The 23,100-nt window shown below is 41.3% G+C and overlaps 1 protein-coding gene across 1 annotated transcript in view; it reads left to right on the top strand.

Moving 5' to 3' along the window:
- IL16 (interleukin 16) overlaps positions 1-23,100 on the top strand; it is a 184,120-nt gene that overhangs the window by 95,543 nt on the left and 65,477 nt on the right. Inside the window, exons 6-9 of the mRNA XM_073568576.1 lie at positions 4,480-4,590; positions 9,271-9,385; positions 11,266-11,339; positions 13,968-14,160. Of these exons, the coding sequence (XP_073424677.1) occupies positions 4,480-4,590; positions 9,271-9,385; positions 11,266-11,339; positions 13,968-14,160 (493 nt within the window). The remainder of the gene's footprint in view (positions 1-4,479; positions 4,591-9,270; positions 9,386-11,265; positions 11,340-13,967; positions 14,161-23,100) is intronic.

Raw genomic sequence — 23,100 nt, 5'->3', positions numbered from 1 at the left:
CTGACCTGATCGTTACCCGACGACTCTGGGAGGAAATCTGTTCGCTCCTTGTGGACCTCTGGGAGGACCTCGATGCTCGGGCCCAGAGCGTAAGTATATACAGTACAGGTTGCTTGATGTAAACCAGTGTTTCCCGAACTCCAGTCCTCGTGGTCCCCACGGATCATGTGTTCAGGATTTCTATTTACTATGGAAATCCTGAAAACATGACCCCTGGGGACAATGAGGACTGGAGTTTGGGAAACACCATATACTAACCACTTTGTCCTTGCTCGTTTCAGGGGACAGAATTGTGAAGCGGTGGCGGTCTGTGAGGGATCGTTTCAAGAAGGAGTTCAATAAAGAGATGCGGGCCCCGAGTGGATCTGGAGGACGCAGGAGCAAGTACAAGTACGCACGAGCCCTGTCGTTCCTCCGGGATACAATGGTCACCAGAAGGTAAATATTACACACCACATGTGAAAAAAAATGTTTAGATGTAACAATTTTTTTTCAGCCAGGGCCATGCCATGTCACTATTTTAATTGTTTTTTTTTCTCTTTATTCCACAGCACGGTGAGCAGCACTCGGGAGCCTGCACGATTGGACCCTTCTGAGGCGATACCTGAGGAGACCGGCACCGAGGTACACTTCGACCGCCCCGGTACATCTGCACCTTCCCAGCCTTCCCACACATTCGACCCATCTGTCCCATCCACCAGCACAGGAGCATCGTGGCCGCCTACATTACATGAAGCTGCTGGTGAGGAGATCGCTTTCCCTTTACCCCACCCTTCTGCCCCTGCCACCTCTAGTACACCTGCGGGTACTAGGAGGCAGCGGCAGAGGGGTCAGGAAAAGACTTATGCGCCAGAGTTCTTGCATCTGAATGCATCTTTCCAGAACTGTCTAAAAGTCTTGTCAGAGCAAATCTCCGCAGGCTTTCAGCAGATCAACTCCAGCATTCTGGAGGTGAAGACACTTCTGCAAACCATGCATTCAGAAGCAAGATCTTCGCCAAACCACACCTTTTTCAGGTCTGTTGTGGAGCACATGGAAACGCTCTCTCCTACCCAGCAGATGCATGTAATGCATTCATGCCACGGTGCTCTCCAGCACGTTACCTCCCAACCTCCTCCTCCCACCACAGTAGTTCCTCCACCTGCACCCCCTCCAGCCACTTTCCATCCTCCCCCTCCTATTACATACCATCCACCTCCCCAGCACCAGCCACCTCCCCAGTACCAGCAACCTCCCCAGTACCAGCAACCTCCCCAGTACCAGCACCTCCCCAGTACCAGACATCTCCCCACCTCCAGCAACCTGCCCCGTACCAAACTCCTTCCCCGTACCAAACTCCTTCCCCATACAACTTGCCATCAACATCATCTGCTCCTACAGTCCCTGCCCAACCCTCCACTCCACCGCCCACCACCTCTTCTGCCTCCCACATGTCCACCCATTCTGTAGCTTTTTCCACACCTTCACCTCTAACTGTTCCTTCCCCACCACGATCCCAGTCCTCTCTCCACACTCCCAGTGTCGAAGTGTCCCGCAGCCCCTCCAGCAGTATTTCCACCCCACACTACACAGATTTATAATGTGTTTTTTAATAAAAATGCCCATTGGGTTTAAAACCTTTATTAAAAAAGTTTTCTGCACATTAAAAACATTTTACAAAAAAAAAAATATTTTAAATAAAAGTTAAATTATCGTTTCACAATGGTTGTCTGTCATTTCTTTCTGTGGCGAACTATGTTTAAAAAAAAGGTTAAATACAGGGTATTTCAAAGGTAAAAAGGTATTCAAAACCAGGTATATAACTGTGGGTAAATTTTAGCTTTTTGCCACAGTTGTGTTCCTGGTTGTGTTTGAAGCAAAGTATTTCACCTAAAAAGTTGTGTTTATTGTTGGTGATTTCCTAACAATGTACACAACTTTTGTTAAAAGGTGAAATACTTTGCATAAAACACAACCAGGTACACACCTGTGGCCTAAAGGTAAAAATAGTAAGACCATGACAAGATAGCCAACTTTGGTTGGCAAAGGTATATACTGTTGGTACAGAAGGTACACAAGTTTGGTTAAGGGCACAAATCTTTCACACTCGGTCATCCTGCCAGTGTACTCTGCCTTGAGGTGACATAAAGTATAGTGCAAAATTGTCCCTCATTACTGAAACCGTCACAGAACTTCTAGTGGTAATGTCATGGTAATCTTGCAAGGTGGTTTCTTCAGAGGTGTCCTCAATGGAAATGGGTTCCTTGCAAATAACAAAATTGTGGAGTACCACGCAAGCTTTGATCACCTCGTCCACAGTTTCTGTCTTGAGGTTGATCGCAGTCAATAGGACCCGCCATTTGGCTGTCAGAATACCAAAGGTACATTCAACCATTCTTCTTGCTCTTGTGAGGCGGTAATTAAAAATGCGTTTTGTTCTTGACAATCCTCTGCTACCGTACGGTTTCAAAAGGTGTTCTGACAGCTGGAAGGCTTCATCCCCTACACAGACAAATGGCATAGGTGGACCAGATGTTTGCGGCAGCGGTCTAGGGGGTGGGAACTGGAAGGTGTTTCCATACAGTTTACGCCCCATGGCAGACAGTTTGAAAACTTGAGAGTCATTGGAGCGGCCATAGGCCCCAATATCAACAGCAATAAATTTGTATTCCGCGTCAGCGATGGCCATGAGGACAATTGAAAAATATTTCTTGTAATTGAAATATTCCGATCCCGATCCGGCTGGCTTTACAATGCGTATATGTTTCCCGTCCACAGCGCCCAAGCAGTTCGGAAACTGACATATCTGTTGAAACTTTTCTGAAATTTCAATCCACCTCTCTGTTGTGGGCTCTGGTAAAAACTCTTCAGCTAAGGAGTCCCACAGTGCACGGCATGTGTACTTCACTATTCCAGATATGGTGGAAATCCCGAGTCTGTACTGGAAATGCTGTGACGAAAGGGATTCTCCAGTTGCAAGAAATCTGTGGGGAATTAAAAAACAATCAATTAGTTTAAAATCACAGCATTATATACCAAAACTCAGCTATAACACTTGGAGATACAAACTACCACCAACAAGATTGCAGTGAAAGTGTGCTCTGATGCGAGCATATCCAATAAATGTGGCTTACCTTAAAGTCACCATCAGACGCTCTGCGGGTGAAACAGAGAAGCGGCAATAGGTGTCCGCTTTTCTTATGAGGTGTGCAATGCGCTCCACCAAGTAATCAAAATTCTCCATTTTCATCCGAACATATCCAAAAAATTTATCCGGGTTTCGTCTAAGGTCCATGCAGAGTGTAGAATAGACCCCACGCGTCATTCTCTTGGCTGTGATGGGGTGGATCCACAAACGTCGTCTACGATGCCTGATGCGCTGCTGTCTCGCTCTCTCCTTCTCCAGAACAATCACCCTCAAACGATTCGCCTCCGCTGTAAAATCCGCCAAATTCTTCAAAATATTTCCAATCACAACATCCATCTTCGCCAGTAACTTGCTCTTCTCTCCAACCTGCACTTTCTCCTCTACAACCTGTCAAAGAAGGGCTGTAGGAACACGCTATATATAGTTTTTCAGTAGCCAATCCCGTTCGGAAGGCCACAAGGGGCGATTTTAAAAACCGGATCCGGCGTAATCCGTCGAAAAACGGAACAAAAACCAGATGAACCGGATGAGACGGATCCGGTTTTGTCTGTCAAGAACAAGACGGATCCGGCAGAAAAACGGATCCGTCACATCCGGTTTTACGAAATATTTGCCGGATCCAGCGCTCCGGCACGACGCCGGATCGCGCCTGACGCCGAAAACCTGATGTGTGAAAGTAGCCTAAAATTAAAACCCCAAAAAACAGTATTATAACTGTGTGTGTTATTTTACAATTTCACCGCATTTGTAATTTTTGTTGCCATATACCAGTACCTTCTATGGTAAAATCAATGATCTCATTGAAAAGAACAACTCTCCACTCAAAAAAAACAAGCCCCCATGTGGCTATATGGAAGAAAAATTGAACACGTTTTGGGTCTCAGTAGAAAGGGAGGAAAAAATGAAAAAGCAGAAATGAAAATTGTCTGCTTTGGGAAGGGGTTAATATACTGCAGAGGAAAACCTTTAAAATCATAAGTGAACAGATCAAGTCCCATAAATAGGCTGATTCTGATGGATACACAGTATGCAGTTTGGTCTCCGTTCCACAGCTAGGTCATGCTTTGAGAGTAGGGAGACTAATCTATGCACGGCACGTTCATCCATGTCTTCTTATGCATAAGACCTATTCCTAGTCTATCTATGTTCTTTATAGAGGAAACTTTCTATTAGGAAATGTAATGGTAAATTGAACACTGCAGGTCTATGACCCCAATAACATACATGCTCGCTTTAATGTCAGATGAGCTTCTCACTCGCACTATAACGTCAGATCTATTTTCACCGTACATCACATTAACATGACGACAAATCACCTCAATAATGTCTTATTAAATCCTCCACGCTTACAGGGTGTTTCCCGCTCATCAAGGTCGCTGAGCTCAGCACAGTTAATGAGTATGAGAAGTTCCTCACACGCTTCTGTCATTTCCAATATAATCTTAATGAAGGGCCAAGGCAAGGTGAGCTGATTCTCGTTATTATGCACTGGAACATACCGGCCATTTTATACTTGTTATTTTTAGAGATTTCTGAAAAATGATAATAATATTACTGTATGTATAAAATGCAGTGTCATTGATAGGTTAAATGGATGATTAATTCATAATTCCATAAAGCTTGTACTCTGGCTAGATTGTATTGCAACGTAACCTGTAGAGAAGACACGCAGCCCCGTGACAATGATTTTAATCCCACCTGTCCCCCACTTTTATGCTTGCCACCCAGACTCCCCAATTCCTTTTTTGCCACCATTGGGTCTTACCCTTCCAGCTTAATTTTAGAAAATTAGCTACTTAGGGAATGGGAACCCAGTTCTCATCACCCAGTGGCAGAAGACTCGCCAAAGCTGTGTCTAATCTCTCCAGGGGCCTAGTATATGTGTGACAGGTAGGGTAGGTTCACATAAGTATCTAAAAAAATTTTCAGAGTTTCATCCAGAAAACTGGGACAATTTTTTTCTTACTTGTCATCTGTGTGCATCCATCTTTTTTTTTTCTTTTTTTTCTCTACAGAAGCAGCTATTATCATTTACAAGGCCATTTACAGTTTTCTATGTTATAAAATTGCAATGCACCCTTAAGGCCATGTGCACACGTTGCGGACTCTGCTGCAGATCCGCAGCGTTTTTGGCCCTGCGGATCCGCAGCAGATTTTGCTGCTTTGTACAGTACCTTTAAATTCAATGGCAATTAAAGAATGCTGTGCAGATGCTGCGGATTTTTCTGTGCGGATTTGCTGCGGTTTTAAATCCGCAGCATGTCAGTTCTTTGTGCAGAATCCGCAGCGGTTTTACACCTGCTCCATTACCAGGTGTCAAACCGCAGGGGAAAACCGCAGGCTAATCCGCAGGTAAAACGCAGGTCTTTTGACCTGCGGATTTATCCAAGTCCGCGCGGAAAAATCTGCAGCACAATCTGCAACGTGTGCACATGGCCTAAAAAGCGGATGCTATACTGTGGCTTTGTATGGTAATCGATTTTTTTTCATGCACCCATAGACATGAATGGGCAGGTCTCATCTGATTTACAGGAGAAACTAGTCCAAGCTGATTTATTTTTCGCATGCAAATTCGGTCAGTGAATGGCTTCTCTTCACCGCCCCATTGAATGACATTGGGCAGAGTGCTGTACAGTTGTGCTCAAATATTTAAATACCCAGGCAGAGTTTTTGCTTTCTTGGACTTTTTTTAGAGAATATGAATGATAACATCAAAACTTTTTCTCAACTCATAGATAGTGGTTGGGTGAATCCATTTATTGTCAAACTACTGTGTTTTCTCTTTTTAAATCATAATGACAACCCAAAACATCCAAATGAGCCTGATCAAAAGTTCACATACCCTGGTGATTTTGGCCTGATAACATGCACAGAAGTTGACACAAATCGGTTTGAATAGCTACTAAAGGTAACATTCTCACCTGTGACCTGTTTGCTTGCAATCAGTGTGTGCATAAAAGATGAGTGACTTTCTTGGATCCAGACAGACTCTTGCATCTTTCATGCAGTCACTGACATTTTTGGATTGTGAGTCATGGTGAAAGCAAAAGAAGTGTCAACGGATCTACGGGAAAAGGTAGTTGAACTGTATAAAACAGGAAAGGGATACAAAAAGATATCCAAAGAATTGATAATGCCAGTCATCAGCGTTCAAACTGTGTTTAACAAAGGGAAAATCAGGGGCTCTGTAAAAAGAAAACCATGGACAGGTAGACCAACAAAAATGTCATCCACAACTGTCAGGAAAATTGTTCGGAATGCACTTGAAGAAAAATGGGCTGCATGGTCAAGTCACCATAAAAAAGCCATTACTGTGCAAATGCCACAAAGTATCTTGCCTACAATACGCAAAACAGCACAAAGACAAGCCTAAAAACTTCTAGAACAAGGTAATTTGGAGTGATGAGACCAAAATTGAATGTTTTGGCCACAACCATAAATGCTACATTTGGAGAGAGGTCAATAAGGCCTATGATCAAAGGAACACCATTCCTACTGTAATGCACGGAGGTGGATTGCTATTTTTTGGGGGATGTGTGAACTACAAAGGCACAGGAAACTTGGTCAAAGTTGAAGGAAAGATGAATGCAGCAGTTATCAGCAAATAATGGAGGCAAATTTGCACTCATCAGCTGCGCATGGGACATACTTGGACGTTCCAACATGACAGCGATCTAAAACACAAGGCCACATCGACATGTCATTGGCTACAGCAGAACAAAGTGAAGGTTCTGGAGTGGCCATCTCAGTCTCCTGACCTCAATATTATTGAGCCCCTCTGGGGAGATCTCAAGCGCGCAGTTCATGCTAGACAGCGCAGGAATTTAACTGAACTGGAGGCTTTTTGTCAAGAAGAGTGGGCAGCTTTACCATCTGAGAAAATATAGAACCTCATCCACAACTACCACAAAAGAGTTCAAGCTGTCATTGATGTTAGAGGGGGCAATACACGGTATTAAGAAATGGGGTATCTGAACTTTTGATCAGGGTGTTTTGGATGTTTTGAGTTGTCATTATGATTTAAAAAGAGAAAACACAGTAGTTTGACAGTAAGGCCGGGGTCACACTGGCGAGGAATACGGCCGAGTGAGAGGCGCTAAAAGCACGCATTAGACACGGACCAATGATTCTCTATGGGGTCCCTCGCACCAGCCGTATATTTCTCATCCGTATTCTACGGTCCGTGCCAATCGCAGCATGCTGCGATTGTCAGAGTACTACGACCGTAGTACGCCAATGCAAGTCTATGGGTGCGCAAAAAATACGGATTACACACGGACCACACATGTGACTTGCGAGAAATACGCACCAGGTGTCTTTTAGCAAAGCCGGCAATTCAGTGCGCTATACAGTAAACTCACACTGACAGTTTTAATAAAGAAACGAAAGAATAGATATAGACACATAGAATACATATATATATATATATATATATATATATATGCATTCTATGTGTCTATATCTATTCTTTGGTTTCTGTTTAGAAACCCTGTCATAGGGCTCCATTATATGTCCATTTTGCAAGCCTGCGAGAAAATCTCGCCATACGGATGCCATACGGATTACATACGGATGCTTACATGCGCAAAATACGCGACCACACCTTGATTATGGATGACATACGGAGCACTGTTTAGGGGCCATTCATCCGTATTACGCATGTAAAATACTGACCGTATTTTGCATCGGTTAGTGTGACCCCGGCCTAAATGGCTTCACCAAACCACTTACCATGAGTGGAGAAAAAGTTATGGTGTTATCATTCATATTCTCTGAAAAAGGCTAAGAAAACAAAAATTCTGGCGGGGTATGTAAACTTTTTAGCACAACTATACATATTTTTCACGGGCAGCTCTTGGACTGAAAATATGATCATTTGAACAAGCCCTTATATTTAGCACTGCATTGTGTTATACTATCTGTATTTAAAGAGAATCTAAAGTGTGTCCGTAAAGTCATGGTGGACTTTTAACCAGTCACTGGAAAGCAACTAAAGAAGATAGAAATGTGAAATCTGCTCCAAATAAAAGAAAAGCTCTCAGAGTTTCATACCTATTCAGCGCAGTTCGATGTGGGCTCCATTTGTTGCCCTACACACATCCAAACGATAGTGAAGTTCTTGCCGCACATGGGTAAGGACGTCTGTTGTAACAGAGTTAATTACGTCTGTGATTCTCTCTTTACACGGTGTTATGTCATATTCTGCGCATGTGCACATGCTGCCACATCATCCTACAGAAACTGGGAGGGTTTTCCTTTTATTTGGTGCAGATTTCACATTGCTATCGTCTTTTGTTGCTTTCCTGTGACGGGTCAAAAGTGCACCATGACTTTATGGACACACTATATTAGAAGGATTTCACTGCCCAAACAATTTATATGCATGTGTAGCTCTTTCACAGACAAGTCCAGCAATACCTTTACACGGTCAATCCGTTCCTTTATGAAATCAGCGTTTGAATTGATAGGGCAAATGGTTATGGTAGAAATGAAGTCTCTGTCACTCCAGCTCTATTCTCAACCCAGTACTGCCTTTTCCTGCTTGACTGGCAGCCTCTATGTTGTGTGACTTCAAGCAAATGCGTTGTCAGTAAAGCAGGAGGAGGCAGTTCCAGAGGTTTCAGATCTACAAGTAGCTCCTCTGCCTAAGTTGTGTATCGATTCAGACACTGATTTCTCAGCAATGGAGGAACAGGCTGGACTTGTCTGTGAAAGAGATTCATGTGAATTTAAATAGTTGGGGGTGTGAAATCCTGCTGACAGATTCCCTTTAATAGTAATCAACTGTACTACAAAAACAGTCTTATTAAGTTATATCAAGTCTAAAGATTGAATGTTATAAACCCTTTTCAAACTTTAGCATTTTGTCTAATTCATGTTGAATCATTCACCCTAATCCTGTCCTGAAATTTAACAACTGAATACTTTTTTGACATACCTCTTTCATATAACTACTTTATAAAATAGAGTTCTAATGTTGTACTTACTTGGGTCACATTAAAACAATTGTGATTTGTAGATACATTTTTACTCAAGTTAGAACAAGTTTTTTTTATTGGTATTAGTCAAATATTGGGGTGCTTATAAGAACAGTTGGACAGGTTATACACTTACATAAAGTTGCATCCATTGTCGTTGGCCAGGGATTGGGTTTCAGTATTGTTGGCGGCAAGGATAGCATCTACGGACCAGTGGGCATCTATGTGAAGACCATATTTCCAGATGGAGCTGCTGCAGCTGATGGCAGGCTACAAGAAGGTAAGTGTACTCAAAGTGGGTGAAACAGAGCTTGTCTTTTACTAGTTTTGAACAATTTTCTATAAAATCTTTAGTAAATGTAATGATTACTCATAATTGACCTCATATCTGGTGTCATGATCCAGGACGGGGTTTCGCTTTGGCCCGTCCTGGTCAGACTGGGGGTTAATTGTTCTGCCTCTCTCTGGCAGAGGGCGGCTATTTAATGTTCACTGGACCTAGGTCCGGTGTCAGTTATACTCCTGCCCTCGGCTGAGTTAGTTGACCTCTTGTATACGTGTGCCTTGTGCCTGATAACTTGTTGCTTGTTTGGTTGTGATCCGGTTCTGTCCCTGTTACGAGTTCTGCCTGCCCCTCTTGTACCACACCGCTCTCTCGTGTATGACTCTCTGCTTGTGACTCGACTGCTCTCTGCTTGTCCCTTTGGTACTGCACCGCCCTCTTTGGCTTTGTCTGACCGCCCGTCTGTTTACCCCTCCTGTACCTCATTTGCCTGTACTGTGTATGACCTCCGTTTTGCCCGACTCTGAGTTTTCTACCTTCTCTGAATGCAGGATGCTAAGCCCCACCCCCTTGCAGTCACATGACCGTAGGTCCTGTGCCGACTTGTTAAACTTCAGCGTTCAGGTCCTGTGCATCTGTACTTTCTGGCTGTTCTTGTCCCCAGGGGTCCCTACAGTGCGGGTGAGTCCCTGCTCAGCGGAGGTTGTACAACGGCGCTGTCAGGATCCTGATATCTGGGTTTCGTACACTCATAATAAATAGGGTTAAAATGAAATGCTGACCCATATACTAATTAAATAATATGTATGGAGTCTGGAGTTTAACTGTGATTATTAGTTGTATAAAGCTTAAAGACGTTGTCCACTACTTTATCACTGGTGATGTTGACCTATCCCTAAGATAGGTCATCAATGTCTGATCAGTTGGGGTCCTATACCCGACAGCCCCGCCGATCAGCTGTACACGGTGGCGGACACCGACCAGAAGTGCTCAATTGCGGTGCTGTTCCGTCTTCTTATAGTGGCCACTGCCAGGTACTGCACATCCACTTTCTATTGATTTAATTACGAGGCAATTGTTCAGTAAACAAAAATGGAGAAAGCGCTAGCTCACCACAGAAGATTAGAATCCAGCGTGCAGGAAACATCGTTCTGACCAAACGCAGCGATAATGGAGACAAAAAGGAAAGGTTCCAGCTCCTGGTAAAATATTGGAGATCAGTCCATCTTAGTTTTCATTAGAAATCTGTATCAAAACTAGTAAAATGCGGGAGACAGAGACCAGGTGACGCATTTCGAACGCAATCCAATGTTCTTTGTCAGAGCCTGGCTCTAACAAAGAACACTAGATTGCATTCGAAACACGTCGCCTAGTCTGTGTATCCTGCACATTATTAATTTTGGTATGGACTTTTAATGAAATAAAGATGGACTACTCTCCAATATTTTACAAGAAGCTGGACTCTTTCCCTTTTTTTCGTGGATATATAGTATCCTATCATGACCACTATTAAGAGATGGAGCAGCTCTACAATTTAGCAGTCCTGGCCGCAGCCGACACAAGGATCTGCTGTTCGGCGAAGGTGCTGGGTGTCAGACCCTGACCAATCAAACATTCATGATCTATCTCAATGATAGTCATCAGTGATAAAGTAGTGGACAACCTCTTTATTTTTCTTCCTAAGGTGGAAGACAAATGGAAACATAAAATATGAATTACCTATGTCAATGAGGAAAGAGACACTTAACTTATACGGTGTAAATGGAATGTAGGTTTCGGCTTTTAATGGAGCTTAATAGGTTTAGTTGTGTTACGACATACAACAATCCTGACAATAGGTCCAAGAGTGATTTATTTTCCAAAGTGTTTTGTTGCAGGTGATGAAATTCTGGAACTTAATGGAGAGTCAATGTACGGTCTAACCCATAATGATGCGCTACAAAAATTTAAGGTATGAATTACTATCTCCAATTGAACATCCTTGTGAACTTTAGAAAGGTAGTGCACTGTCATATCAAAGGAGACTCAGAAAAAGAAAATCAATAAAGAAAATCCCCAAACAATATTTTGGCACTTTGCTAAATATCCCAATAGAACTTAGGAACTAAGACACGTGCTCGAGACGTCACATTACCTATGCTCTACTCCAGTGTTCAAGTACCCATAACAGATGAGATTTTGAGGAATTGCACAGATCAGTTGGTCTAATTGAGTTGCTCACATTGAGGATATCTGGTTTCTTCATCAATGATAATGTTTTGGCTGACCTGGTGAAGTGGTTTCTCCAAGTCCCTCGTTCGGGTGGGCACATGGTCCACAGACATGCAGCTGTTAAGGCACATGGGATAAAGGTCTGGAAGCCGTAAAGTAGATATGGAGGAGGTACTGGAAGCCGAAGGCAGACATAATACAGATTATAGTAAGAGTCTTGATACTAAGACACAGATGTGTGTTTTGGTGGGCCTTATTTAGGTATAGGCAGGCGTTTAAATGGCATTTCACCTTAGGATGCAGACGGCCATATAACTCGTGCGATGATCGCATCACACTGCATGGACTGGCCTAGCACCTCTCCTGACCTGAGCATGACAACATGATGTATTTCTATACAGCGTTCAAGCCTAGGTCAGGAGAGCAGATGGTCAGTATGAGGATTGCAATGTGATTCTTGCACGAGTTATACTGTCTGTCTACTCCCTTACATGAACAGTCCTGGTGAAACAGTTTTATTGGAGTGTGCATGGCCTGAGGGGATTGTGCATTATATTCCTGAGTCACAGACTGGGCAAAACACCACTACATAGAGTAATTATGCAGGTTGAAAAAAGTTTATAAAGTTCAGTTTTAATTAATTTTCCATAATTAATAAATTATAACCATGTATGATATTTGTTATTAGATATGTATCAAGTGCTTTTTTATGACAAGGAAATAGCAACCATTAGCATTTCTGGGATGTGGCATTCCATAGTTTCATTACTACTGTAAATGTAAAAACCCTTTCCTATATTGATGACTATGTCAACTTTTTCAAATTCTAAAGATTTATTCTTATATCAGTTTTTCTTATTGACTACATAAACATAACAGAGTACCAATCAGACAGCACATGGAGGCAACACAAGCGGCATTGGGGAGATATCCACCTAAAATCGGATCCTGTCATTAGAATTGCCAAATTTTGTCTCCAAATTGGACCAAAACTTGTACATGGCTCTGTTTTTTGTTCTTTGGGGAAAAAATAGACGAGACAAGTCACTGTAATATCTCCCTCCATGTGCGATCAATGAAAAAAATAATATTTAAGGAAGGTGTGAATAGGGTCTGAGAGACACCTTTAGTTTATAATTTAATTGCCAGCCTTTAAACCATTTACCCTCTCCTACATCCTCTCTCCTATATACGGAACCCCAAACTGAATCTAAATTTTGCAAAAGATTTACAAAGGGATAATATTACACTATAAACGTTGTTTTCTTACACACTTTTTGTAGCTGCTGCTTGACATGAGTATGCTGCTTAGCTTTGCTGAGATTTACAGTTGTGTGCTGTTCTTTAACGCAATTGAAAACCAGAGTTTTATATGCTAGTATGAACCTAGACGAACTTGTAACAAGAACAATCATTTTCTGCGGCCTAGGTGCATTAATTTACATTTTCACAATGAATTGTAGAAAGACTGAATCATGTGTTCCCTGTGAAATGTCTCTATTGTGGGATGGACAAAGTACTGTAAGTCATCGGCGTTGGTCCATCCACAAGCAATGGAAAAGCAGGGAAGGCATGGTGCAGACTTTCCACAAAGCTCCCCAAACCTTTGCGGACCACTGATCTGACAGAGGGAAGAGGACCAAGGTCATTAAAAATATCTGAAGTATTGTAAGTTTTCAGTTTGGGTGTGGAGGGAAGTTTTAAAATATTGCCAAGGTGTTCTTTTGAAGTTCATCTCTAAGAATATTCAAATATTTTGGAGAGCACAAATGTCAAACTTACAAGATGTCAAACTCACCACTTTTTTATCTTTATTAATCTCTATAACACAGTGTGTTAGTTTTGCCTTGAATGTTCTTTTAAAAAGTAACACAATTTTTTTTTTTTTTTTTCATATCTAGCAGGTACTTGAATTGCCTGCAGATGGGTGGGATCATGTCCTGGAATCACCATCAATCACGCTGTAGATCCCTGAGAAGTGCACGTCACACTTGACAGGAATGTACATCTCCCATCCGATCACACACTGGGCCAGGAGTAGATTCTAGAAAGCTGTGAGCTCTTGTCTTTGGAGCCGTGCACATATCAGGGTCTATTGCACAATTGCTGAGGGTCTAAGGACCTGGACCCCACAAAGCCCCAGGCAATTTAATTGCCTGCGTTATAGGAAAATTGAAAAAGTTTAGTTACTTTTCAAGTATTTATTTTATATGGCTCCTGAACGTACAGGGAAACAAAGAACAAATGATCTACATAAGCGATGATAAAATTCATTTTTTGTGTTTATTGGCTCATTTGCTTTTAGCTGTGAGTAATACAATCCCTATGGAATATAAGTATGTGATACACCTTTATTTGTTCTCTTCAGCAGGTGAAGAAAGGAGTGATCACTCTCACGGTTCGAACAGGACTCAGTGCACCAGATATCCTCAAAGCCTGCAATTCTCAAATGGTTCGCTCCAAAAGCTCCAGCACTTGTGTAGTGAGAGAGCAAAGCCCACTACAATCAGAAAGTTCCAATCCAAATGATAGAGTCATTATGGAGGTGTCATTACAAAAAGGTACTAAACAGTATTCTTTATGCAGATTTTTGATCGTTTATATAAAGTCTTGTATTGATCATTTTTATAAAATGATTTATCACTAGTATTCCATCAACCAGTGACTTGGGAGCCACATGTGCCCCTTAAGCCTCTGATATGTGGGCTACCAGTTGCAGATACTACATGCCATGCTGTGTGGTGGCCAATGCTGCAAGGGTGCTGTGTCTGTGGGGCAGTGTGGCCCAGAATTATGGGGGCTTTTCTTGACCACATGAGTGTTCTGGGGTGCCTGAATCGCTCCTTCTGCTGGCGCAGTGATGAGGTAGCAAAGATCATTGCAAAGCACTACATCTAAATGGTTAGGTGCTCACTAAGAAGTTTAATTTGGCAGTGGGTTTATACATTCTGGTCACAATGTTAACTAATAATCTTGGGTTCAGTTTTGTCGCTGAGCTGAAATAGTAATTTTTGGATGTGTGATTCTTGTCTTTTTTTTCTACAGATGTTACTTGTCTATTGTTACTTGGCTACATAGTACATACAGATATTTTTTATATATAGTACTGTGCAAAATTTTTAACCCCTTCACGACATTTGACTTACGTATACGTCATGGTCGGATAGGTGTTACTGACCAATGATGTATAGGTACATCATCATGATAGTTTTGTGGCACAGGAGCTGTGCCAGCGTGATCGCCCCTGGGAGCTTGGCTTACGTGATAGCCAAGTCTTGGCTGTCACAGCCAGGAGCGGTGCCCGCACTGTCCTCAGCTGTTTACGCCCTTAATATTGATATTAATATTAATCCCAACATTTAGGAGGCTAGGAGAGGGAGGGGGCCCCCTTTCCTCTCTGATCGGCGGCCTCATGACATCATTGCTAGAGTCCAATGGTCATTAAGGAAACTCAACATCTGCTAACAAAGGTGACCTGCTTAGACCATGCCAGAAGCGTGCCTCATTATCTTGATTGGATCTTTCTTGGTTTTCAGCTGAATCACATTATTCTGATACAGTATTTAGATGGAAACCACATATGGAGTATTGGCATACTCAGGAGAAATTGCATAACAAATTGTACCATTTATTTTCTCCTACTATCAGTTTTGAGAATTAAAAATTTGCCATAGCAACATTTTAGTGGAAAAAAATGGTAATTTTCCATTGACTTAGCCCAATGTTATGTTTATATTTCTGCCTGAGAGTTAAAAATGCTCACTACACCCCTGGATCAATTCCTCAAGATGTGTAGTTTACAAAATGCTGTCACTTGTGGGGGTTTCTGCTGTCTTGGCATGTGTAGTTTACAAAATGCTGTCACTTCTGGGGGTTTCTGCTGTCTTGGCATGTTAGGGACTTTTTCAAATTTGACATGGCATTCGCAATCTATTCTAGCCAAAATTGTGCTCCAGAATTCAATTTGCACTCCTTCTGTTCTGAGCTCTGCCATGTGCCCAAACAGTAGTTTTGCACAACATGTGGTGTATCTGAAATGCATAGCAATTTGTCCATTTTCTTCTTTTATCCTTGTGAAAATGAAAAATGTTGGGCTGAAGCAACATTTTTGCAGGAAAAATGTATTTTTTCATTTTCATGGCTCAACTTTATAAAACTCTGTTGATTTGAGGTGTTCTCTTTGAGGGGTGTAGTTTTCAAAATGGGGTCACTTGTGGAGGTTTTCCTCTATTTAGGCACATCATGAGTTCTGCAAACGCGACACGCCTCTATCTATTCCAGTCAATTTTTCACTCCAAAACTCAAATGTGCTCCTTCCCTTCCAAGTCCTGCCATGCGCTCAAACAGTAGTTTTCCAACACATATGGGGTATCGGTGTACTCGGGAGAAATTGCACAACAAATTGTATGGTTCATTTTTTTCCTGTTACCCTTGTGAAAATGCAAAATGTGGGGCTAAAGCAACATTTTTGTGGGAAAATGCTAAATTTTCATTTTTTCCCACACTGCTTTAATTCCTGTGAAGCACCATCATCTCTTTTTTTGCCTGGAGATTGGAACGGTGGCTGCTACCGGCCGGAGCAGTACCGTCATATGTGCGACTACGGACCACACTCATACGGGATTTATACATAAGCACTTGGATTATTGCTGTTCATCACCCAAGTGACCGCGGAATACTAACTCCCTGAATTACCTCCTCCTTTCTACCTATCCTTTTTTGGGATTATTCATTCAAGATGTCGTAGATTGTCTCACATCTAATATATGAGGTAAATTATTTTATCTTTTGCTAGCACGCTGGTATTCCAGTTGTATTGTTTTTATGTGAGTCTGCCATATTCAATCCTTATCTGGTTTTGAGATACATATATAATTCTAGTGGCACATTTAAGGTGAATACTAGTTAGAGTCATTTTTTTCTATGAATGCTTTTGAGGTGTTAACCCCATATAATCAGAGTCTCTGAGCGCAATAGTAATTTATATATCTAGCTTTAAATCCTGACACTTGTGGTGAACATTGTCTTTTACTTATGCTGCTGGAGTCTCTATGTAATTGAGCGCCACTGTATTATCTTATAAATGTTATTTATTAACTGTTTTCTTAAAATAATAATTCAATATTTTCACAAACACAAGAAATATCTCCCTAAATTTACCACTAACATAAATTACAATGTGTCACAAAAAACATTCTCAGGATCAATGGGATATGTTAGAGCGTTCCAGAGTTTTTGCCACACTGGTCAATGACCAATGGTCAGAATTGTAAAATTTGGCCTTGTCAGGAAGGTGAAAACAGGCTCAGGTGAAGAGGTTGAATTATTTCAAAGATGGAAGTTTTTAATTGTTTATCTGTATCAACTAAAAGAACGAATGAACAAAAGGGAAATATAAATCAATTCAAGAGTCTTTAGATTGATCGATAATGCACTGTGTGTGACTGGTGTCAGGCAAAGAAATCAGACAGCGATTTATCAATGAAGCTAAAGAAAACAACCTATTGAGGCAGAGACTCAGTAAATGCTCAGTCAAGCCCAGAGCACTTAATACCTTTATTGCACAGACAACAATTCAGAAACAGATGCACGTTGTAAATAAGATTATGGATTTACATTTCAAAGTTATGCATTCTTATAAGTGGTTTATAGAGTTTTCACTTTCTGACAGATTCCCTTCAATAGTTTAATTTTATAAATTAACAGAATACAAAGTAAATGGACAAAGAGAAATGTATAGTATTGCAAAGTCGGGTCTATGAGTAACCAGTTATGCCAAACCGGTGATAATGATCATCATGTAATTTGAAACCGAGTCATTAACTGAAACAAAAACAGCTGTGTGGGAGTTGTAAAACTGGTAAGGCACAGCTAAACTCTACTCCAAAGGTGAGGTTGTGGAAGATAGTTTCATGTGTCAATTTAGAAAATGTTATATTTTAGAGTCCTCAGTGGTTGATATCTTTTAATGGCTATCTGAAAAGATGATAACAAATAGTGAGCTTTCAAGACTCGGGTCTCTTCATCAGGCAAAATATGGTATGATGAAAAGTCGTGAGTAGTCTTGAAAGATTGCTATTTGGTTGCATCTTTTCAGTTAGCCATGAAAAGGTCTCAACCACTGAGGACTCTAAAATGTAATATTTTTCTATCTACTGGCTAATCCGGTACAAAGATGTATTTTTCATGTCTCAGGTTATACACCATTACAAGACTGAGCACAGGAGCATGATACAAGATAATTATATTGCATCAGCAAGATCTCTCACCGGCAAATATTCCAAAGCAGACTAGGATTTCAAGCTATTCCAGCCCTTTTAAAGAAGCAGGTTTTTTTCCTTTTTTTTTTTTTCCTCTTTCTGTGGTGTTCATCTTTTAAAGAAGCACCATGAAATGGGCGACATTGAGGACTGTAGATGCAATGATGAATCCAAGAAATTTACTGCTATGATGAAAGACATATCCTGCTTACTTCCCTTCAAAATCAGAAAATGTGCAGCATTGCCATCAGTTCTGAACTGGCAGCAATCAAAGAGGCTCAGCTATACCCTTCTACTGTTCAAAGAAATCTGGCCAGAAGTGGTCTTCATGGAGTAATTGCAGCCAAAAAGCAGTCATTTCGACATGGAAACAAGGATGAAGTACTCAGCTATGCATGAAGACACAGAAACTGTAGTGCAGAAAAATGGCAGCAGGTTCTCTGGACCGATGACTCAAGATGTTAAATATCTGGCATTAACAGAAGGAAGTTTGTTCACTGAACAACTGGAGAGTATGTGTCGGGGCTGTTTGACAGGCTCAATACATGCATGGAGAGCCCAACAAACAGTTTCTCAATGCATGTGTTGTTACTGTCACACAGCCGCAACACATGGAGCTGCGGCTCCGGAGAACTGATCAGCAGGAGCGATCCTGGCATCCGGGTTCCCGCGGCAGCTTGTTCGGTAAGAGCTATAGCTTGCTGAATAAGAAATGAGCCGAAGATGTTCACTCATACTGTATCTAGTTACAAACTTTACAGTACTGAGATTCACACAAATTTATTCACAGCAAATCAAATTTTAAGGAAACCTTCAGTAAAGTTGGCAAATTACAATTTCAAAAGATCTGCTCGTCTCTAGCAGATACTTATCTATCCAAATTTATTCTAAAGTAGGACAACAACCCAAGACATACAATGTCATTAAGAACCATCTTTCGTTTAAAGAAGAACAAGGAGCCCTGGAAGTGATGATATGGCCACCAGAGTCCTGATCTCAACATCATCAAATCTGAGAGAAGATACGAAAGGATTTGTGCAAGCCTTCATCCACAGAAGATCGGTAGTTACTTCTCCAAGATGTTTGGAACATCCTCTTGCCTGAGCTGCTTCTAAAACAGTGTGCAATTCTACCTAGAAGAATGAATGGTGTTTTAATGGCAGATACACCAAACATTGATTTGAATTAGATTTTTTTCATGACTGCCTATAACTTTTGTATTTTGTGTCACAAAAAGAGGTATAAGTGCCTTATGTTTATTCTGCTCATTCTAAACACCATTTGTTTTCTGTATTTGCATCTGAGAACTGACATAAATACAGTGATAAATCTACCACATACAGCTCTAAATAGTGCCTAATTGTAGATAATAGATCGGGCTGCCTGCAACAACCACTAAAGGAAGCCTAGTCTGCTGTATATGATTTCATACAGTTACCATATACCTCAATGTAAATTGTAATAATCTATGCACTCCCTCTAGTGGTGAAGGCAAGAAAATAGTGAATATTTCACTAAATATTAGCGTGTGCATGTAGACATGGCAGACAGATAATATTGAAGATAGGCTTTAGCAAGCAACTTCCATAAAAACTCCTGAGATTGATATCTTGGAAGCAGGAAAAATGTGTTTACAGTCATGGCCAAAAGTTTTGAGAATGACACAAATATTATATTTTCACATGATTTGCTGCCCTCTGGTTTTTATGTGTGTTTGTCAGATGTTTTTATCACATACAGAAATATAATTGCAATCATATTATGAGTAACAAAAGGTTATATTGACAGTTAGAATGAGTTAATGCAGCAAGTCAAAATTTGCAGTGTTGACCCTTCTTCTTCAGGACCTCTGCAATTCTGCCTGGCATGATCTCAATCAACTTCTGGATCAAATCCTGACTGATAGCAGTCCATTCTTGCAAAATCAATGCTTTTATTTTGTCTGAATTTGAAGGTTTTTGTTTGTCCACCCGTCTCTTGATGATTGACCACAAGTTCTCAATGGGATTAAGATCTGGGGAGTTTCCAGGCCATGGTCCCAAAATCTCCATGTTTTGTTCCCTGAGCCATTTAGTTATCACCTTTGCTTTATGGCAAGGTGCTCCATCATGTTGAAAAAGGCATTGTTGATCGCCAAACTGCTCTTGGACGGTTGGGAGAAGTTGCTCTCGGAGGACATTCTGGTACCATTCTTTATTCATGGCTGTGTTTTTAGGCAAGACTGAGAGAAAGCCCATTCCCTTGGCTGAGAAGCAACCCCACACATGAATGGTTTCAGGATGCTTGACAGTTGGCATGAGACAAGACTGGTGGTAGCGCTCACCTGGTCTTCTCCGAATAAGCCGTTTTCCAGATGTCCCAAACAATCGAAAAGGGGATTCATCAGAGAAAACGACTTTACCCCAGTCCTCAGCAGTCCACTCCCTGTACCTCTTGCAGAATATCAGTCTGTCCATGATGCTTTTTCTGGAGAGAAGTGGCTTCTTTGCTGCCCTCCTTGAGACCAGGCCTTGCTCCAAGAGTCTCCGCCTCACAGTGTGTGCAGATGCACTCACACCTGCCTGCTGCCATTCCTGAGCAAGCTCTGCACTGCTGGTAGCCCGATCCCGCAGCTGAAACACTTTTAAGAGACGGTCCTGGCGCTTGCTGGTCTTTCTTGGGCGCCCTGGAGCCTTTTTGGCAACAAGGGAACCTCTCTCCTTGAAGTTCTTGATGATGCGATAGATTGTTGACTGAGGTGCAATCTTTCTAGCTGCAATACTCTTCCCTGTTAGGCCATTTTTGTGCAGTGCAATGATGACTGCACGTGTTTCTTTAGAGATAACCATGGTTAACAGAAGAGAAACAATGATGCCAAGCACCAGCCTCCTTTTAAAGTGTCCAGTGGTGTCATCCTTACTTAATCATGACAGATTGATATCCAGCCCTGTCCTCATCAACACCCACACCTGTGTTAATGGAGCAATCACTGAAACAATGTTAGCTGGTCCTTTTAAGGCAGGGCTGCAATGATGTTGAAATGTGTTTTGGGGGATAAAGTTCATTTTCTAGGCAAATATTGACTTTGCAAGTAATTGCTGCTAAGCTGATCACTCTTTATAACATTCTGGAGTATATGCAAATTGCCATTAGAAAAAATGAAGCAGTAGACTTTGTAAAAATTAATATTTGTGTCATTCTCAAAACTTTTGGTCATGACTGTAGGTTATTCCCTGTCATCATTTCTAAATCATGTAGACAGTCGACTGTGTACAAAATGAGGGCACCAGAATACAGTAAAGGAAGAAGCCATGCCGTTGGAGGTGGTGTGATGCTCAGATGGGAAATGTTTCATCCTGGCAATCCTGTGAATAATACATTTACTTGTACCTTAAAATTATTGCAAAGTATTTCCCTTTATGGCAAAAATATCACCTACAAAAAAGTCTTTTCCAAAAATTATACTCCCCAGACCTTGCAAACATTAACAATAACAAAAACAAAATTAGCAAATCCCCTGCAGTGATTAAATAAATAGCAATAGTGCATAGAAACAATATAGGGTACTTAAAAATTAACATAATTTTGATTTAAAAAAAAACATAAAAGCCAAAGTGACTCTATTCTCAAAGGTCCTAACCACCTTTTTGGTCCCCTTCTTCCCAGAGTCAAAACTTTTTTTTAATTTTTTTGTCAGTATGGCCATGTGAGGGTTTGTTTTTCGCATGACAAGTCGAACTTTTGAAAGGCACCATTGATTTTACCATATCGTGTATTGGAAAACAGGAAAACAATTCCAAGTGCGGTGAAATTGCGAAAAATTGCAATTCCACAATTGTTTTACCATGTTCACTAAATGCTAAAACTCACCTGCCATTAAGATTCTCCAAGCCATTACGAGTTCATAGACACCAAACATGTCTAGGTTCTTTTTTAAGTGGTGAAAAAAAATTCCAGAACTTGGTATAGTGTGTGTGTGTGTGTGTGTATATATATATATATATATACAGTTGGGGCCAAAAGTATTGACACCCCTGCAATTCTGTCAGATAATACTCAGTTTCTTCCTGAAAATGATTGCAAATACAAATTCTTTGGTGTTATTATCTTCATTTAATTTGTCTTAAATGAAAAAACACAAAAAGAATTGTCCTAAAGCCAAATTGGATATAATTCCACACCAAACATAAAAAAGAGGGTGGACAAAAGTATTGGCACTGCTCGAAAAATCATGTGATGCTTCTCTAATTTGTGTAATTAACAGCACCTGTAACTTACCTGTGGCACCTAACAGGTGTTGGCAATAACAAAATCACACTTGCAGCCAGTTGATATGGATTAAAGTTGACTCAACCTCTGTCCTGTGTTCTTGTGTGTACCACATTGAGCATGGAGAAAAGAAAGACCAAAGAACTGTCTGAGGACTTGAGAAAACAAATTGTGAGGAAGCATGAGCAATCTCAAGGCTACAAGTCTATCTCCAAAGACCAGAATGTTCCTGTGTCTACCATGCGCAGTGTCATCAAGAAGTTTAAAGCCCATGGCACTGTGGCTAACCTCCCTAGATGTGGACGGAAAAGAAAAATTGACAAGAGATTTCAACGCAAGATTGTGCGGATGTTGGATAATGAACCTCGACTAACATCCAAACAAGTTCAAGCTGCCCTGCAGTCCGAGGGTACAACAGTGTCAACCCGTACTATCCGTCAGCGTCTGAATGAAAAGGGACTGTATGGTAGGAGACCCAGGAAGACCCCACTTCTTACCCCGAGACATAAAAAAAAGCCAGGCTGGAGTTTGCCAAAACTTACCTGTAAAAGCCTAAAACGTTTTGGAAGAATGTTCTCTGGTCAGATGAGACAAAAGTAGAGCGTTTTGGGCAAAGGCATCAACATAGAGTTCACAGGAGAAAAAAAGAGGCATTCAAAGAAAAGAACACAGTCCCTACAGTCAAACATGGCGGATGTTCCCTGATGTTTTGGGGTTGCTTTGCTGCCTCTGGCACTGGACTGCTTGACCGTGTGCATGGCATTATGAAGTCTGAAGACTACCAACAAATTTTGCCCCATAATGTAGGGCCCAGTGTGAGAAAGCTGGGTCTCCCTCAGAGGTCATGGGTCTTCCAGCAGGACAATGACCCAAAACACACTTCAAAAAGCACTAGAAAATGGTTTGAGAGAAAGCACTGGAGACTTCTAAGGTGGCCAGCAATGAGTCCAGACCTGAATCGCATAGAACACCTGTGGAGAGATCTAAAAATGG

The sequence above is a fragment of the Dendrobates tinctorius genome, unplaced genomic scaffold (genome assembly GCF_039654945.1).
Source record: "Dendrobates tinctorius isolate UK_male_01 unplaced genomic scaffold, ASM3965494v1 ptg000022l, whole genome shotgun sequence".
NCBI classification, from domain to species: Eukaryota; Metazoa; Chordata; class Amphibia; order Anura; family Dendrobatidae; genus Dendrobates; species Dendrobates tinctorius.
The sequence above is the reverse complement of the archived record's forward strand: the minus strand, read 5'-3'. Positions and strand labels throughout refer to the sequence as shown.